Raw genomic sequence first — 19,115 nt, 5'->3', positions numbered from 1 at the left:
TTATTATAAAAATCATAATGAATATAAATGATAATAAACGTATATTTCTCATTTGTTAATTATAGCTTATATATTTATACTGCAAAATTATGATATAGAGTATTGTTTTAAAAAAAACAAATATAATTACATTCAAACTGTTTCACAGATTTTATTCAAATGTAACAATTATCAGAGGTATATAAATAGTATGTTTATATAAATATTAATAAACATACCTTCCACTAAAAAGTGAAGATTTATTACAACGCATACAAAAAAGGCAGTAAGAAAATTGATAAAAATTCCATATGTAGACAAACACACACAAACGTAGCCAAAGCACAGTGGTCTCTGTGTTGTCATCATGACATGGTAGTTCCCCATGAGCAAGGAATTCCCCATTCACTCAAACCATATAACACAACATCAAGACCCATCCAACACAAATTTCACTTTACATTTCATATCTTAACGTAAACTGAAATAACATTACATGAGACAGTTGACTCCAGTCATGATGATATATTTTGAGTTATGTCTGCTGTTCACATAGTGCCTGGATCAACACTGTCTAACAGATAAAACACAGAATCCACAACACATAAAACATTTTTGTATTGCTCTGTGTTGAATGATAACTCAGCTATGATCAATAGGCTAATTCAATTGTGCTGTCGTATTCACTTTTCCAAACGGAATCAATTCCACCGGGCGGATTTAACGGCTCTTGCTTTATTTCATGGCTGTGCAATAATTACAACATTATTGTCGGCTGAATGCACAACGGCTCTCTAGATTACTCAGGCGAACCACTGCTGTATGAATATTGATCTGTAGTGACATTTTGGAATTGTTGTGGATTTACTCTTGGCTTTTGAGGGAAAGTTTTTGGGTAAAAATACAAACGTAGTTTACAAAAGTACTTTGAAAACCGTTCTGTTTTGAGATGACTTGTAATCTTTCCACTTTCTTTCACTTTCCATTTTCGTTCATTGTGGTATTGTGTAGTCTCAAAGATCCTCACGGGTTTTGGTTTGAGGTACTTTTCTCTCCATTGGCAGTTTAGCAGTAACTACTCCAAGGCTTCAAAACACAGAAGACGGTTAAATTGTGAAAGGATTTTTAAAAGAGACGTCATTCTTTTGAAATAATACACAGAGTACAACAATAGGACCGCATACCTCTCTATAATGTTGTTATTACTCTGTAGTTCTCGTGCCACGGCCTCCATCTCGTCTTTCAATCTATTCATTCTAAAAACAGAAAGTGTCTCATTAAGAATGCATACTGTTTAAATGGAAATATATACTGCCTCCTTTGCTCCAGTGACGTACCGGAGAATCATGTGGTCTTCATTTTTTGGTCTGTCCATGCCCTCGGCCCCTAATGGCTGCTGGAGAGCTCTGAGCACAGCTCTGTCCAAAACCTGCCAAGATCATGGTCGAGTTAGGCTTCGCTTAACCATTCAGGCACCAGATTTAAACATTAAACCAAAAATGTGTTCAATAAATGTATGTGCTGTCATATAGCAGTAAAATACCAAAACACAGTCAATTAGACAGAATGTGTGTGGATTTTTTGAGGTTAACCTTGCTCTGCAGGGTTTCACACACATGTAGATCTCTCATCCGCTGTCGCAGGACACCACTGTTGTGATCTAAACTTGACACCATCTCATGCAGAACTCTGTTTGAACATCAAATACTAATTTAAACACAATACATAAATTACACAGAATGACCTATTGCAGAAGGTTTATCCTGTTTAGTTTAGGTGTGAGAGCTATAAATAATAATAAGCTGTTAATCTTGAGTAATATCCTCTTTAGTCTCCAAAGATAAACTCCAGGGAGCTTTGTTGACAGTGAAATTCAATACACATTCCGGCTTTCTTTTATATCTGTCCAAGAAGTAGCAGCACCAAAACATATGAAGAATGTTTCTGAATCTATACTTTCAAAACTTTTGGCCCACCTTTCTCATATCAAATATATTTGGAGAACATAGGAAGCATTCATGAGAGGACCATGTTTTAAAATGGTGGGCCAAGTTGAAAAAAAGTTACATTTCCATCCATTCCATCTAGCTGTTTTTAAAAGCCACAATGTGTCCTGTGTAAATGGCTCCTGGTGGTAAAAAGCTGCCAGTTCAGTCCAATGTTTAAAAGACCAAAGAACTAGTAGAAAACAATCAATTAAAATAGATATGTTGGTTATATATATGGGGGTCGCAAGATGATACCCAGAATTTTTTTATTATTATTAGAAACAACATATTTTATCAAAATAATTTTATAAACGTGTAACCAAATATTAGTTAAGTCAAAATATATGTATTTTTTACTTCCCTTTGATAATGACCCCTGAGGTGATTACGTCACATTAACAACATCTGCCGGTGCAGGTTAGGTGCAGCAAGTCCATTTACAGCACCATGTAAAAACATCCCCATATGTGCACGCAGATTAGGATATTTTTATTTATATTTTTATATGGATAATATCGACCAAAGACAACGCAGGGAGGCAAGCGGAGGAGGGCGGAGAAGTGCTGCAGTCAGAAAATCCATCGACCTAAGGTACAAAAGAGACTGCCGTCTGCATAAAAAGGTATCTATCAGCACTTGAATCAGTTTGATGAAATGTGACCTGTAGTAATAGTTCATGGTTTATGTATAACAACAAGTAAAGTAATGAGCAAATTACTATAAAATAATATAATCTTGGACTGTGCTCTTTTGTGATGGGATTATGCTTGTGTTTAGATAGACCTAATTAATGCATGTGCGCAGTTGTGCACAATGTTTGTATACATTAACCACCTGCGAGGACAGTGGGGGTCTCGAGTCACTGGGTTAGGGGTAGGGTCAGGTTAGGGTTAGTGGGGGTCTTGAGGCACTGGCACCGTTATTTTGGGGGTCATGGGATGAATAATATATAAATTATTGAATATATAATTTATTGCTATATAAATTATTGTATATATTTCATATTGTATACTTAATTTAGCAACTTCACATTCTTTAATATTGTGCAGTCCTAGTCTATACTTAGTCCACATGACCTCTTCCTCACCTGTTCCAGTTCGTTGCGGCCATCAGAACATCCTGGTATTTTTGCAAACAGTCATCCTTGAATAAAGCCTTCAACTTCTTTATGTATGAAGATAAATTGAGCCTGGACAGAATATGTGCATTTGTCAGATTATTGACACAGGCATTTAAGAAGCTGTTCATGTTTAATACTCACTTTTCAAACTTGTGAATCTGTTCGTCATTATAACTGAGATCTGGGACAGAAAAGGATTGAATTGGCATCAGTTTGAAAAATATTTTTACATTTCAGTCCCATATGACTGTTGCAGATAGGATCTATTTTAGCTAACTGCACAGACTTTACAGAGTCACATCAGACATTATCATAGAAGGCAGGCAGAAAGGAGGATTAGATTCTCCATGGCTGCCTGCCTGGAATGGTCCTCACTGTCAGATAAGACGGCGCTTCTCCTCCTCATAGTGGGAGCAACCAACACAGTTCTGATTGATAATCTCACTGATCTCAGTACTGGCTCCACATTAACCCACTCCTATCTGTACCCTCGCCAAGAGCATAGTGACTTCTCTTAAGTTTTTTTTAAGTATTTTAAAGTACTTTGATATTATTCAAATATTAAAAGTTTAAAGTTTTCTGTGATAAAATCTCCTGTTACTAATAAGTTATTTAATTAGTTATTAAATGCTTTTACTTCTCATATACACCTAAAACATTATGTCACTTTCAAAGAAAAGTTTACACACTTCAGTCATTTAATTGAATTTCCTTAATGATAACGGATATACAGCTTTTGGAGCTTCAATACATTTATATCTACATATTGCCATTAAGTGTTTTTTATCTTTGTCTTCATCTAAAGAGAGGAAGTAAGATATAATACATCTGGGACGGAATGAGGGTGAGTTAGAGAATTGTCAATTTCAGGAGAACAATTAATTTAAAGCTTTACATTTCTATTTTAACTAGTTCAGACAAACACAGAAGGTTGTGTGTCTTAAGGATAATCACGGTGCAGTGGCTAATCTATGATATCTGACAGTCAACTAGAGTATATTTATGTTGAATGAATATGCGAGGGAAAACATTCATGCACTCACTTCCTGTCACCTTGTCTTTGCAGTACTGCTGATGTACAGCAGCAATCTTTTCCATCAGAACCTCCATCTTCTGAATGCTGCATTAAAGACACATGCTGGGTCTGATCACATTACAAATTTACACAATCTCACACGCCAGTAAAGAACAGCATGTAAAATATCATATAGGTCTGTTATCATTAAATTAAAAGAAAAGAATGAGTTGTTTTCATCACCTTTTACACAAAAGTACTTAAATGTTTTACCAAGTTAATATCTGTGAGCTAATTTACTGTTGGACATTCCTTAATCTATCAAGCATTCTGACTTCTTTACAAAGTTAAACGTGCTGTGTTCTTATGCTTGTCATGGTCGACTTGTCAAAAAACGAGATCGAGTTCTCCTGGAAAAGCACACCCACACGTCAACCAAGGAGAGCGGGAGAGGGAGCATGTGCCCACGTCACTTACACTTGTGTGCAGGAGAGAGAGCACTGCGTTCGCGAAGTTCAGCTGTGTTTGTTTGTTCACTGCATTTGGGTGATGAATGTTATATAAACGGTGGATATAATGCTGGATTTGGAGATCGTTTGAAACTGATATATGGAGCCGTCACAGTGCTAAAAGATGAAGGAAATGAACCGCATGCGGTGAGGTAAACTGATGTCTGTGTTTTGTTGACAATGGATGCGCACATGATTTGGTTCAGCCTACCCCTCCCCCCCGCACGCGGCATGTGTTTTTCGGAAACAATCGAAAAGCTGTATGTAGCTTTTATAAATCTGATCAAACTAAATACTCTTCGAAGATACGAAGTATGCAATACTACTATATAGGTATTCAATATTAATATCAGATTGGCAGAAGCCCTGTGTGTTACACCCGCTTTAAGACACAGGATTATACTGATCCCAACAGTTTGTATCACCTCTTGTCCTGTGCCAGTGTCTCGGAGTGTTTCAACAGCATCACGTGCAAATGTTGTAGCTGGTTCTGAAACTCTTTGATGCCACTGCCGTACATGGTCTTCAGATCTTCTTCAATCTATTCACAGCAGTAAACATCAAACACACATCCTCTCCATTTACTTAACACAAGACTCACAGAACACAACTCTTACCAGGGTCAGCTTCTTCTTATGGTCTGCGAAATCTGGAAACTCATGTGCAAATTTGTGTGTGCTGGTCGGAAAGAATGAAGAGAGATCCATCAAAACCTCATTATAAACTGGTCAGGTTCATTTGTGCACCGCAGCTTGTACTGTAGTAGCATTAGTAATATTATATTAATTTAGCATACAAAAATACAATTTGTATACGATTTATCCTCAGAATCATCACTAATAATGCTTTAAGCAGTATTACGGAGACAAATACTTACAATCTGTGGAGGTTTTCCTCTGTGGCGATGCAGGAGAGCAGCTTCATATTCACCATGGCAATCCTCTGTGCAATGTTATTGCTTTCTATACCTGTGGTTTCACTGCAGTCAAGAGGGAATATTGTTTAAGAAAATCATATCATATACTAGGACAGGGGTATTCAATTAAAGTTCCCGTCTTTATATTCTCTTTCAAACAGAGGTCCGGACAATATGTTTTTTGAAAATAAAAAAAATATTTAATCAATTTAGCCAAGTTGGATATACTGTGTAAAAGATATGATCTTTTATCAGGCCATTTATTTTACATTTTGATATATCTATGTATAGACTCTGTGGCTTTAGGGGAATCCCCTCTTAATAGAAGTCTGATAATTAATATTTGTAAATAAAAAACTACTGACAACATCCAAACCGCAAATGTAATGTAACAATTAAAATGCTCTATAACAATTAAAATCATAAACAAAATTACTCACTAAATTAGCCTTTCCATGCCATTTTCACCTTTATACCAGAACTACTTCTATCTTTAAATAATTTCTCAATTAAAATGTTGTTCATTACAAAATGTGAACCTGCTTGTGAAAACCCAGCGAATGTCCTTCATAAAACCATCCTACAGAATATTCAGTGAAAATATAACAATATCTTTATTGAGAGTTTAGCCTGGGTTTTCACAGGGTCACAAATGTTTACATGCTGACCAATAATGCTAAAAGTACATAACAACGTTGTGGTTAATAAGCATCACAAATTTTGTTGAAAGGTTGGAGACTTATTGCAAACAGTAAACAGACTGAGAGACACAAATGATTAACTTTAACACTTTAATATTTGCTGCATTTTGTTTACGGTTGTGTGTCCATTTACCTGCTCTGCGTGTCTGCACTACTGTTATTAAAGGGGTCATATGGTGCGAATGTGTGTTTTTCTGTGTCTTTGGTCTGTTAAAAGTTACCCATGGATGTATGAGACACGTAAAGTTGCTCATTGCAAATGCTCACCCGGACCTGCCTGAAATACCTTGTGTAACCACACCCCAGCGAATGTATGTCACTTCGTAACATGACTTAAGATCACCCAAATCTAAACGCAAGTAAAGTGGGCGTACTTGTAAATCTCATTGCATCGTCACCGCCGCAGCCATGTCGCGGAGACGCTGTGTGTTTCGTTAAGAAAAGAAAGACCATTTGTTTGGCCTGCCTAAAGATGGAACAACTAAAAGTTAATAGTTACATTTTATTTGCAACACTGTTCCAGAATAGTACAACCCGAATGTTTAAGTTTGTGCAGCGCATTTCACTGAAGATTCCTTCACGAACCTGGGAGAGTTTAGTTTAAAAAGTGGGGCTATTCCAACAATTAAAACTTCGCAATGACAGGCGCTTCAGATTCGCAGCCTGTAAGTATTTTTTCATTGTAAAAGACTTTGCTACGTACTTACATGGGTTGAGTTTGTCGTGTGTTTGTGATCTGCAAATGCAGACACGCACGCATGCAATGTGAAAAAAGACAACAAGTCCTAATAATCAGTAACAATGTTCCAACTAGAGGTAACAAATGTTTTGTTTATAATGTCTTTTTATTTAGTATTCATTTTGGGTGTATTGTCTTTGTTGAGTCGCGACGAGATTTGGCGTAACACTGGTTGATAAAGATGGGCCAACGCGCTCACGTTATTTATTATGTTACCATTCCCTGCTGTAATGCGAGCTTGTTTCCATCTCACACAAACTCTGTATGATGTATATGGTTGTTTGTTTATTGTCTTTATAATGTCTTATATAAAAGGTAAAAAAGTTAGCTATAGTTTTTAACTATTTAACACAATATTGTTTTTATAAAACCTTTTCAATCCTTTACATCCTGCTCAAGTCGCGCTGGCAAAGTTGATGTATCTGCTTGATCATCTTCATTTTCTGTATCAGATTTGGGCTCTAATTGATATAAGGAAGTACCGATGACATTTTATCACCTGTCAGTACGATTGAAGAGGAACCTGATATTCCAAATATGGTAAGAGACGTTGCATTTCCGTGAAATGCTTGCAGTATTCACTAAGCAGCATTTAACTGGCCAATCAAAGCACACCTGGCTTTTTAGAGCGATGAGCTATGTAAAAATCAGCGCGTTTCAGAGAGGCGGGGCAGAGAGTACATACAAACATGCATCGTATGTGAAAAATACAGTGTTTTAGCAGTGTCATTTGACCTCTTTAAAATAAGCATGTGTTTGCTGCTCTTCATGTCTTTGGCGGGAGAGAAGCAGCGCGGGCGGAGCGGAAAGGGTTAAAATAAGGCATGTTTGGCACTAAATAAAGTTATTATAGGATATAGCGGCAAAAGATAAATTACATAAATGTTCCTGAGAGCGCATGTGACGTGATTCTCCGTTGTGAAGACACCGGCTCAATTTAAACAACCAAAATAGGCAAACTTTGAAATGGTTCATTAGGCTACGTCTCGCAGTCCGGATGGAACGAAGCAAAGGTCCGGATCCGGACCATGGTCCGCCTATTGAGGATGACTGTACGAGGAGGTTCTAGTCATATAAAACGGCACTTACATGTAGATATAAAATCCCTGCAGAATCAACTCTCTGTCCTTCTGCATGGATCGAGCTATCCGCAAATACTGATGAATGACTCCTGCAATTTTCTTAAGAAGGAACAAGCAATGGAAACATGGTAGTGGCATATAGTATGTAGGAAATAAGCATCAGAAATTCAACGTATAGACTTCAATGCTTACCTTTGAGAAAGTACAATCTGCCATTACATCAAACCTAGTAGGCATACTGGGGGATTCAGCTACAGAACAGAAGTCAAATAGTAGAAGGGAAAATAATGGAGTTTAATTTGTATGTGAGATTAAATTACCTTCAGGAGAAATTGAAAATAAATGCTTTATTGACAAATACTGCAAACATAAATTATTTTATTACACAGCACAGAACTCCCACTCAGGCATTAGATAATAAAAACACATTTGTTGGATCCTTACGCTCTCTGTATTGAAGTCCAACTAGTATCTGCAGCCGTCGGCTGATCAAAAAGATTGGTCGATCTGAACTGGTGGACGGGAGGTTGATTACTTTCATGCTTGGCTCCAATGTGAGACGATGACCCTGAAACAGGTACTGCTGATACTCAGGTTCAATCCCAGTCTGAATTTGTACATCCTCAAAAAAGATGGATACTCTATAAGAATAAATTAAACAAAATTTTCAGAAACATTTCCAACCACACTGACGTACATTAGGCTACACGAACTGAACCTGCTTTTTAATGTTTCTAATTAACTCAAATTACTCACACATCCAAATATAATAATAATTTTGAGATGATTTCAATTTTGTGACTTCTAAATAAAAAACTGACAGCAAACAAATGACACACACTTCACTTGCCTTCCATAGTAGTAAATAATGGATATGAAAACCTTTAAGAAATAAAATACAGTTCATGCATATGTAACCATCAGTTGTACAGATGTGTAAAAATATGAAAGCAAACGAACGTGTTGTGAAAGCGGATGCAGATGCTGTGTGTTGTGGCCTGCTGGAGAGAGAAGACGTGGATTGTGATCCGGTGCAGAATCTCAGTGGTGGCGGCAAAGAACTGGACGAAGCCCCAGCACTTCTCCTGATTGGCCTCCAGTATGCTGGCCAACACTGGAACCAGTTGAGTCTTTAAACCTCTGCAAATACCAGAGACGTGAGTGAACTGTTGCTAAACTCAAGAGGACTTTTGCACTCGTAGTAAATAAAGATCACTATTAATAACTTCTTAGTATTTAGCTCACTCTGAGAGCTGGCAGGACTGTGGCATTTTGTAGTTCCATTCAATAGGGCCGTCCCCCGTTTTCTGTACACCTGCAATGGCTCCCTCTGGCTTCTCTGTTGTGATCTTGTACCTGGAAGAAAACACATTAAAGGTCCAATGTTTCATTTTTTGGAGGATCTATTGACAGAAATGAAATTTAATATACTGTACATAACTGTCTTCAGAGGTGTATAAGGACCTTACATAAAGATACTTTAGAATGAGCTTTTTCTATCAACATAAACCGTAGGTCTCCTTACATGAAATTCACCATGTTGTTTCTACAGTAGCCCTAAAGGGACAAACAGCTCTACAGAATGAGTTTTGTAAATACGTTATGTCTTTCGGCATCTTAGTACTGTGTCAGCCACTGTAGTGCTTCTAAAGAGAGGGGGGTGCAAGTTGTCGTTTGCAATTCGCAACCTCGCAACTAGATCATTTGGGGACAGTTGGTATCCCCTCATTTACTAAATAATCTGATAAGGATTCTCACATGGTTTTCTTATTTCTTCGTGGGCCTCCAAAAGGTATGAAGGGAAGGCTGCCAGTTGCAGCGTGGTAGAAGGTGACACCAATACTCCAAAGATCGACAGAAACTCCATAAGCTTTCTGCTGCGGCTTTCTCAAGACAGCTCGCTCATACATGTCAGGATGCTGAAGCACAGATACACAGAAAAGTCAGCAAATACATAGTTCCCATGGACACATCAAAAGAACCACAACAAAACCATGAGTAGATTTTTGATAAGAAAGCGCATAGGTGATATTCACTGATTTCTGTGAATTACTGAAAAAGATTGCTCTTGATGCCTTTAATGTGGATAGGCATCTACTGATGTGCATAAGAAATTCTGATAGCAATAAAAAACGCTAAAACATAACTTCCGCCCTACCAGGTATTCCTCTGTGCCATATATTGACAAAAACTTCTCATCATCCTCCAACTCTCTAGCAGCACCAAAGTCCGTCAGCTTGTACACCGAGCGTCCATCCTCACCGATCTGCCTCAGGATATTTCCAGGTTTGATGTCTCTGTGCACCACCCCATTTTCCCGCAAATGGTTCATACCTTGGGCTGTATACGTTCAAAGTAAAAGAAAGAAATGAAGATGATGAGTACGTTGAAAAGAACCAGTTGTCTGGGTTTGGGAATTATTATGATTATATACGTATCCAAATTACGAATTTGACATTTTAATAGCAAACTTAAAATGTGTTGTCATTTTTGGGGTCTTACCCACACACTGTAACACGATGAGAAATTCTGATTCACAAAGTCCATAAGCGTTTTCAGGCTTCTCCAGCAGGTTAAGCAGACTACCACCTGAACAGAACTCCATCACCAGAACCTTATGCTTTGGGTTCATATGCATCTGACAGGCACAAGAATCGAGACGCTCATTGATAGTGTATTTTTCACACTCTGAACTCATCAAAGGGTCTTAAACGACCCCAACACTATACATCAAAGAGCGACACCAAACTTGAAAAGGTCAGCAATACCGTGGGTGGAAAATACTAAACCACATCAGAAGCGTACCTCATCCACAGCAAAGAGTTTAACAATGTTGACGTGACTGAGCCTCTGCAACACCTCAAACTCTCTCATCTGAACTTCATACGGCCTGTTGTAGCTCGCCAGGTTGAAGACCTTCACGGCAACCAGCTCACTCGTTTTCTAAAGGACAGATTCAAAGTCATTTCATATGAATGTGGAGATGGTTCTGTGCATAGAACCTAAAACAGCTTCCTCGACTAATAATGGTTTAGTACGAGGTGTAATGATGGTGTCAAGAAGTACTTTGTTTCGTGCTTTGTAGACGCTTGCTGTCGCCCCCTGACCAAGAACATCATCCAGGGACCAGAGGTGATTCGCTGTACTTGCCATCATCATACTGGCACCAGGGTGTGTAGGCACTGAGAATGATAGAAAAACATAAATAAAGATTTTCTTACATGAGAATCATGAAGTTTGTCTAGTATCCAATACTGTAAGTATTTATAAGCCACACTAAATGAATGACATCATGTTCGACAGTAAAAACCAGTGGCATCTCTAATGGCACGAACTTAACGATTTATCAGAACTAACTACTATTAATAAAACAGATCATTTAATATAGCCATTCCTCAAATGTTTACGATTTAATAAAAATAAAATCATATTTTAAATACGGTTCCGGTAGTAAAACCGTGGTTCATTTTCATTGAGGAAGCTATGGCAGCAGTTCCCGTGTAAAGGTAAAATGCACATCCCTATAACATATAAAAACACAACATTATGTTCAAGATGATCATTTTCAGTTTTTAGGAGCCCAACCTTAAAAAAAAAACAAAGGTTCAGAGCCTCGTTTGTTTGTTAATCAAATAAAACAAACTCACCACCAGTGTCGTTACTTCACAGTACCACAGCAGGTATATTCACATCCGACCGACAGCAGAAGTTTAAAATAAAGTCAATTTCCTATATGACGTGCAAGTCAGATGTAAAAGCACACGATACTCTCATATCACCGATGAATGTGAGGAGGATTTCCCAGACTCGCTCACAAAACATGATTTATTACATGACAACTAAACAAGTTAGGTGAACAAATCCCGTGTGTGTTGGTCGTCGACACATCTTCCATCGCTTGACAAACCCTGAAAGTTTCTCTAATCGAAGTTCATGCACCGACAGTCCGATTGAAGATACTTTGTAAACAGCAGGACGGAAATCCACCCGCTTTCATTCTTCCAGGAACTTCCTTGTTCAATGTATCGAGTTTTATAATGTACGCGTGTCATTTTCTGCACGGTTTATTCCTCTTAAATTCAGACATGAACTTGACAACATAATGCGGATTAAAGAATCACAAAGACACTGATTTGTTATACCGCAAACCACAAACATTTTCATGCTAAATATTTAATGTGGCGAGCTAATAGAAAGTTTTTCTGACGCCCTCTATGGGGTGATATTTCAAATGGCAACGTCTGTTGTACGTAATTCAGTACGTAAGCATAGACCGTATGTGCTTAAGGCAACGTACGTGTACGTAAGTTTTTTTTAATCTCTTTTCGTCTTTGTTGTATTATATTTTTATTTTTTTGATAAAAGCAAGCAAAGTGGGACGTGATAAACACAAGGATCAAATATATTTTAAAAGCCTTTTAAAAAATCCATACTGTATTTAAAGAGTTTGGCTCCAAAATGAATTAAAATCAATTAATATCAATGAAACTGCAAAACTACAGCTAACTAACACGATGAAAACATGATTACATAATAAAAAACATGTTCTTTTAAATACTCGTTTTGGAAATAAACTTTGGTTTTTCTCTCATGTGTTTGCTCAAAACAGAATGAGGCATTACATACTTGAGATATTTCCCAACTTTTGAAACACGGCCAAATGTAAATCACTGTACAAACATGACCGCTGCAAAATCTGAATGACGTTCAAGTTTAATGTCTTTTAAAATCAACCAGAATTCATTTGTAAATGCATGATAATGTGCATGTGTGCTTTCTGTATTATAAATAAAGATTATAATCAAAATCTTGTTTAAGGCGTAGTTAAATCATATTTTCAAATAACATTAGATATATATCACGAAAATGTGTCATGGGATGATGAGCAACCTCTTATCTATTTGTTTGTATGCTAAAGGTCATCATCATGTCTAATGTAATGCTTGTACAAACAGTTTTACAAAATCATTTTGTGGTTATTTTTAAATCTGGAACTTAAATACTAGTCTCCATTGTTGAATGCGCTTGCTGCATGGCTCCAGAAGGTGTCCAATGTAATTACAATTAAATCTGAGGCACATATTCAAGCAATTTTTATTTAAAAATGTTTACTACAGGAACTACACGTGGAATTATATAGGCTAATGTGTATTTGAGTGGCAACTACTATTGCTGTACAATACTGTACCAAACAAAACCCCACAAACCAAGTAAGGAAAAATGAAAAAGAAAATGAATGTACCTCTGTAATGTACACTATTGTATATACAAAGTTCATCTGAACACAGGTGACCCTGGCAACAGATATATGAATCGACAACTATAAATATATTTAAGAAGACAATTCATTTTACAGTCTCGCTTAAACTGGACAGGAATTACATTTTAACAATAGTTATGATTACAAAACAGAAAGGAAATCACCCTCAATTTGTTCACAAACATACAATTCAAGTGAATAATGATTGATTTCAATTGACCAAATTAAAGAAAAAAAATATGCATGTAAACAGAGGCGTCAGCCAACAGCATTCTGTTTTTTTTTCATTAAAAAGGGGACTTTGCATGTAAAAGTCCCAGCCACAAAAGACCTCCAATAAAACAGTTCCAGTTGCCTTTATGAGGTATCGGTAACAATATACACAGAATACTTTCAATCATTTAACACATGAACAAATGCAACCACCGGTTAAGACTTTATTCCCAAACGCAACTTGACAACACATTAAACAGTTCAGAAAAAAACACATTAGGAGAAGGCTTGTCCTCAAGACGTCCATTAAAAAACAAAAATGCCTTAGTGATTTTCAGCTCAATCTTTCCGTAGGTATTTTCTCGGATGTCACAGTCAGCCATGCATGTAAAACTGTACATATCAGGGCTTTAAGAATGAAGAAACGCTTCAAGTTGAAGCAGACTACTGAATTTGGATGTTTTCACAAACCAGCTCAGTGCATTTTCTCAGATCTCATACTACTGTAACTAGTAAGGCCTCACTGAGGGAGATCCGTTGTGTTGAAGGCATAAACATGCAGACCATGTGAGGAGGAATTTAGCTCTTGGATGGATGTTGGACAGACATTAATGAAGTATATAGATTGTCAGACCATAAAGAGGCTAAATTATCGTTTTTTCCCTCAGCTACAACGAACAAGAAAGTGGCTACCTTATGTCAAGCTATGGGAGTATAAGAATGTAAAAAGCGATGTAGCTTTTCTCTCTCGCATGTTTCCCCCTTTTTGTCTGTTTAAATCCTCTGAGGTGGGTAAGTTTTCCCTTTTTTTGCTAAGATTCATAATATACACACATATACATACAGTACATACTGATACAAAGTTACCATGATACAGAGCAGGACCAAGTAATGACCTAAGAAAAATGTATTAAAATTGTTTTTTCACTTTTTTATTCTTTATATGTGAGCAATGAAGAAACAGTGTTGTGCTTGTGTGTGTAACAGGACATTCCTCATTTTAGATATTTTTTTCCAGTTATAATCATGATTAGTTAACGTATACAAAACAACACTGCATTTCATCACAGTTATGTGACCACTGATATAATAATACAATACGTACACATGTTAGGCTTTTCAGAAGAATTTTAGAAGTGCTGTTGATTGATAGGGAAATGAATCGGTTCGCCAGGGAAGGCATTCGTTTGTTGCCATGCAAATATTCTTTTAAAGTCGAGGCTGGTTTGTAGGTTCTGGCTAACTATTCTCATGCAAAGATGTTCTGTTACATTATTGTGTTAGTTTCCCGCCTTGTAAAAAGAAAGACAGGCTACAACAAATATACATTACTTGGCAACTAATGTACCCGAAGACCCTGCGTTTCAGATGATGCCAATGAATTTTAGTGCATTACTGTGATCAATGAACTGTAAGTATTGTGTGACAGGTTGTACAACATTATTGTTGTTCTACATAGTATAGACAAAGGTTTAACCATTTCTGGTTAGGTTAGATGTAGTTGACAAACAGTAAAGAAATTCCAGAGCGACAGAACAGGAGTGCAACTGGTAAAAACTGTTTTTTTTTGTGCAGGCCTCAACAGACCCGCCATGATTCTGAGGGGAAAAAGAGTCCTTATAGTATTTCTATGGAAAGAAAAGAATGTCCAGAGCTCACTCATACTTAGAGTTAGAATAAAATCAGTCTACACATACGGGGAAAACCCCAAATCACTAAATCGGGATTAGAGACGTTATTGGTGAAGTCCTTGTTCAAATCCAAACTAAAACAGTGCTGTAAAATCACTCCAATATTTCCACATGTGTATATCAGTTCCACATACACACTCTGTGTTGGCCACTCACGCAAGCAGTCCGTATGCAGATGTCCATTAAGATCCAGAAACATCGAAATCATTTCGTTTTGTTCTTGGAATTAATAGACATATATGGGGAGGTTGTAAAACCTTCAGACGGGGCAGGATTTGTCAGTGGGTGGTAGAGGAGGCGGAGGGGTCGGGGGTACGGTGGTGGTCGGGGAGCCCATCGCCGGACTGCCCCCTGCAGATCCGCTCTTCGGGAAGACCACAGGTTTGGGTCTGGTGGCAGGAGGCTTGCTCTCTCTAAAGGTGGATCCGGAAGCAGAGAGACCCGTGGCTGACATGGAGGACAGAGGGCTCTTGGATCCGCTGCTCCTGCTGGGCCGAAAGGTGGAGGGCATGTCGCTGACCGAGCTGGCGCTGCGCTGTAGGGGATGCTGGGAGGAGTCGGACTCACGGAGCAGGCGAGAGTGGAGCGGGCTAGACGGCTCAGACGCACCACCACTCTTCAGCTGCTCCAGAGTGTCCAGCACGATGTCAGGGGCGTGTTTGACGCTGCTCTGCCTTTCCAGCTCTCGCAGCTCACTTATCGCCGTGGTCATAGTGTCCTCAATGTCCTGAGAGAGAGAATGGCACAAAGAGAAGAAGGAAAATACAGAGTTAGTCGGTTAACTTAAAACATAGATTCAAACGAAACCATTACATGCAATAAATACAGTATTAACTTTTGTTGTAGTACTGCTGGGAAACGCACCTGGCCAGAAGTTAACTTAAGTTCCGGTCTGTGTTTGGTTATAATATATTTTATATGTAATTTATATGAATATTATATTGTACATGAATTGTTTGAAATTACATTAAAACTACTCAACAGTTATCGATTCTTTGGGGAGATCTGCCGTAAGTATGAAACCGTTTATAAATACTGTATAGTTGTCTGTCAGTATAAGTCAAGTATTCTCAAATGTTCAGTAGTTATGAAATACAATTAATTTCACTTTAAATGAAATATACAAACAGCACACACGAATAAACATTTTTGTAAGGTTCAGGCAGAAAGATTACAACGGCAGCTACTGTGAATGCAAAAAAAGATAAAAATATATCATGCATTTTATATCTGATTTGCTGTGGGCGGAAATAGACCAAATTTGTCAAAACAGGTCGCAGCCTGCTGTGAGATATTCTCAGTCAGGCTGCCTGAACTGCGGGTCTCAACTCAATACCAAGCAAAGCCTGAATTGATCCTGCACCTCCATCCAGCCATGAAATTAACGCTCAAAGGAAGATAAATAAGACACTTTACAACACACAGACTGCTGTAGAGACCTCAGCACTTTCTTAATAGAACAGTCTGAGAGGAAAAGGACTTCCTGTTTGTCGTTTTTAGTCGGTGCATGCATGTCAACTTCGGTTTAACTTTGTAACATGAACTGTAAAAATGTTTCTCTGATAATCATTAAGTAGCGCTTTAATAAGGCCTGCATGTGTGTAAATGTAAATATGACTAAGTATGAGAATAAATAAAACAATTATGAATAACTCATATGAATTGTTAAAGTCTATTTATTTACTTATTTTGCACAAATCACAGCATGTGTGGAAGTGCACAAAATCAAGATTCTTGATTCCAGGTTTGTTGTACCTGTGAGCTGTGCTCCACCTGAGCGATAATCTCCGGATCCATGGTTGGTCTGTGGTTGCTAAAACTCTTGGATCTTCCTGCAGGTGCGGTTTTCCGGAGCTGAGGCCCTTCCACTTTAGTCTTCAGAGAGGCGTGTCGGGTGATGGAGTTCAGGACGCTGTGAGCGCTGACCGGTCGCTTGTCTGTTCCCTCCTTTGACAGTCCTCCTGCAGACATGGGGGTGGTCTTTAAACCCCCAGCTGCTCCAGAAGAGCCCTCTCCCTGCCCGTCCGATGTCCGGAAGGTTCTACGGACGCTGGTTGCTTCAGGACGTTTCCTCAGCCTGTGATGGATCAATAAAGATAAATAAAAACAGGCGCAATTAATTCATAGATATTATTCTCGGGCTGTATAGACTTACTTGTTGAGGTTGGCCAGGTAGATATCAGCTACATGGCCTACAGTGGGCGAACTGGCGCTGGTCCTGGTTGACACCTTTTCTTCCATGGAATCATGGGATGACTCTAGATCAGCTTTGGGACTTCCTCTGCCTGCAAACCCATCCGGCCTATCTCAAAAAATACACACGAATGAACTTAAAAGACACATTTACAAATTGAATGACCAATTAATACATTTATTTCTTATGATGCACAATAATCGATCAGCTTACATGTCCTGCAGCACAATGTACTGGTGCGCCACCAGTCCGTCGGTACCGTTGTGGCGACCCTGCCACCAGTCATCAGAGGCTCTGTGGTACAGCAACAGAGACGCCCCTTTCTTAAAGGAGAGCTCACGGTTGGTGCGTCCAGAGTAGTCGAAACGTGCGATGGCCTCGATGGGCTCGGACTCTGAAACGTTTAAGGTCCTTGACTTTACTACTCAGACACGCAAGAGAGCGCAAGAGAGAGAGGGAACAAGGGAAAAGAGCAAAGGGAAAGAGGAGGGGTTAATCCAGGGGAAGCCAGGCCGGTTAGAGCACACAGTTGAAAACAGGACTGGAGCTGCAGCAGGGGTATGCGGACACAAGAGGGCGTAAAACTGCGTTTTTGTGATAGATAGGGACCGTGTTAGGCTTGGGAGGTACTATGTAAAAAGTTTTTTAAGATGAGCAGCAGTAATGTATAGAAGGGCTTAAGTTTGTGTACGTGTGTTAGTGTGGTGTTCTGGTCCATCTTGACTCACCTTCATCACTGTTGTGTATTTCAGAGGGTGTGTCAGGTGCTGGCTCATCCACTAGAGGGGGCTCAATGTGTGGAATATCGCTGTAGAAAGAGAGAAGAGAGGTCAGTGGAAACCCCCCATAACAGGCCTTCTTACATTAGATATGTCAACAACAGAATAAAAAAATACACACACAAATCTTCAAAAGCTGAAAAGTCATGTGACTGAAATCATTCTTCTGACCTTACAACTCAAGTTTGTAGGGGTATGCATAAATGCTGAAAATGGTTTTGAAGATAAAATTTACAATTGTACAAACAATTAGTTTCTTTCATTACAAAGCAATTTTTTTGTGTAGTATTTTCTTGAAAAAAAAAAGATTATTTGAACTGAATAATGAAAATGCAGCCAATAAGAGCACAGCATTCATGCAAAGAGATTTATTCCCAAACTGTAGACAAAGGCTGACTACACAAAAATAATAAAATATAACTTGTTTTATTGTAAGTTCAATTTTGGTTTACATTACCTAAATTAAGGTTAGTCACATTTTGATGAGATACAAATTATGGTAAAATAAAATTATTAACAAAGCTTGAGAAAGTGAACCCTAAACCTGTTTACCCTGAACTATACTAAACTGTAGTGTCATGTATTTTTCTAAAAGTCTCAAAGACATTTTTGATTTGATGTTTAACTTTATTTTGTCCATCAGAATATTCTAAAATGTATAGAATAGTAAAATAATACAGAAATATAGCTGCAAGCTGCAATTAAGGGGTCAAGCCCAACAGGGGCACAAAGGGAAATAATGGTGAGTTTGGGAAATACTTTTTTTTCCTGCGGATATACAGTACGTACTATGGCCTATATAGGTACTTGATCCCAGAATGACTTCTGACTAGTGCTTTAACTCTGAAGCACAATAGGTAAAGTAATGAATAAAATAAGATAAATAAAGTCTTGAGTTGATTTTTAAAAAGCTATTATGACTTTAACTC

The 19,115-nt window shown here is 38.1% G+C and overlaps 2 protein-coding genes across 5 annotated transcripts in view; both read right to left on the bottom strand.

Moving 5' to 3' along the window:
* Positions 1-135: 135 nt before the first annotated feature.
* Positions 136-12,282, bottom strand: ikbke (inhibitor of nuclear factor kappa B kinase subunit epsilon). Its single transcript, XM_056735097.1, has 21 exons — positions 11,697-12,282; positions 11,116-11,231; positions 10,855-10,992; positions 10,552-10,687; positions 10,208-10,389; positions 9,808-9,968; positions 9,295-9,405; positions 9,010-9,189; positions 8,494-8,690; positions 8,242-8,300; positions 8,057-8,148; positions 5,489-5,590; positions 5,229-5,289; positions 5,037-5,152; positions 4,131-4,207; positions 3,229-3,268; positions 3,055-3,156; positions 1,572-1,668; positions 1,317-1,408; positions 1,164-1,235; positions 136-1,065 (listed from the first exon to the last, which is right to left on the bottom strand). The coding sequence occupies exons 2-21, from the start codon at positions 11,206-11,208 to the stop codon at positions 993-995; spliced, it is 2,181 nt and encodes a 726-aa protein (XP_056591075.1). The 5' UTR covers positions 11,209-11,231; positions 11,697-12,282; the 3' UTR covers positions 136-992.
* Positions 12,283-14,432: 2,150 nt separating this feature from the next.
* The window catches only part of srgap2 (SLIT-ROBO Rho GTPase activating protein 2), a 91,041-nt gene continuing 86,358 nt past the window's right edge, over positions 14,433-19,115 (bottom strand). For 3 of the 4 annotated variants that reach the window (XM_056735366.1, XM_056735367.1, XM_056735370.1), the window contains 5 exons: positions 18,136-18,215; positions 17,621-17,828; positions 17,369-17,515; positions 16,969-17,290; positions 14,433-15,940 (listed from right to left, as the gene is read on the bottom strand). In XM_056735366.1, coding sequence (XP_056591344.1) covers positions 15,473-15,940; positions 16,969-17,290; positions 17,369-17,515; positions 17,621-17,828; positions 18,136-18,215 — 1,225 coding nt within the window. In that variant the 3' untranslated portion in view covers positions 14,433-15,472. The remainder of the gene's footprint in view (positions 15,941-16,968; positions 17,291-17,368; positions 17,516-17,620; positions 17,829-18,135; positions 18,216-19,115) is intronic. The other variant, XM_056735369.1, reaches the window with a different exon arrangement.

Source organism: Triplophysa dalaica, chromosome 21 (assembly GCF_015846415.1).
Source record: "Triplophysa dalaica isolate WHDGS20190420 chromosome 21, ASM1584641v1, whole genome shotgun sequence".
Lineage (NCBI taxonomy): Eukaryota > Metazoa > Chordata > Actinopteri > Cypriniformes > Nemacheilidae > Triplophysa > Triplophysa dalaica.
Note: the sequence above shows the minus strand (reverse complement) of the source record. Positions and strands in the feature narration are given on the sequence as shown.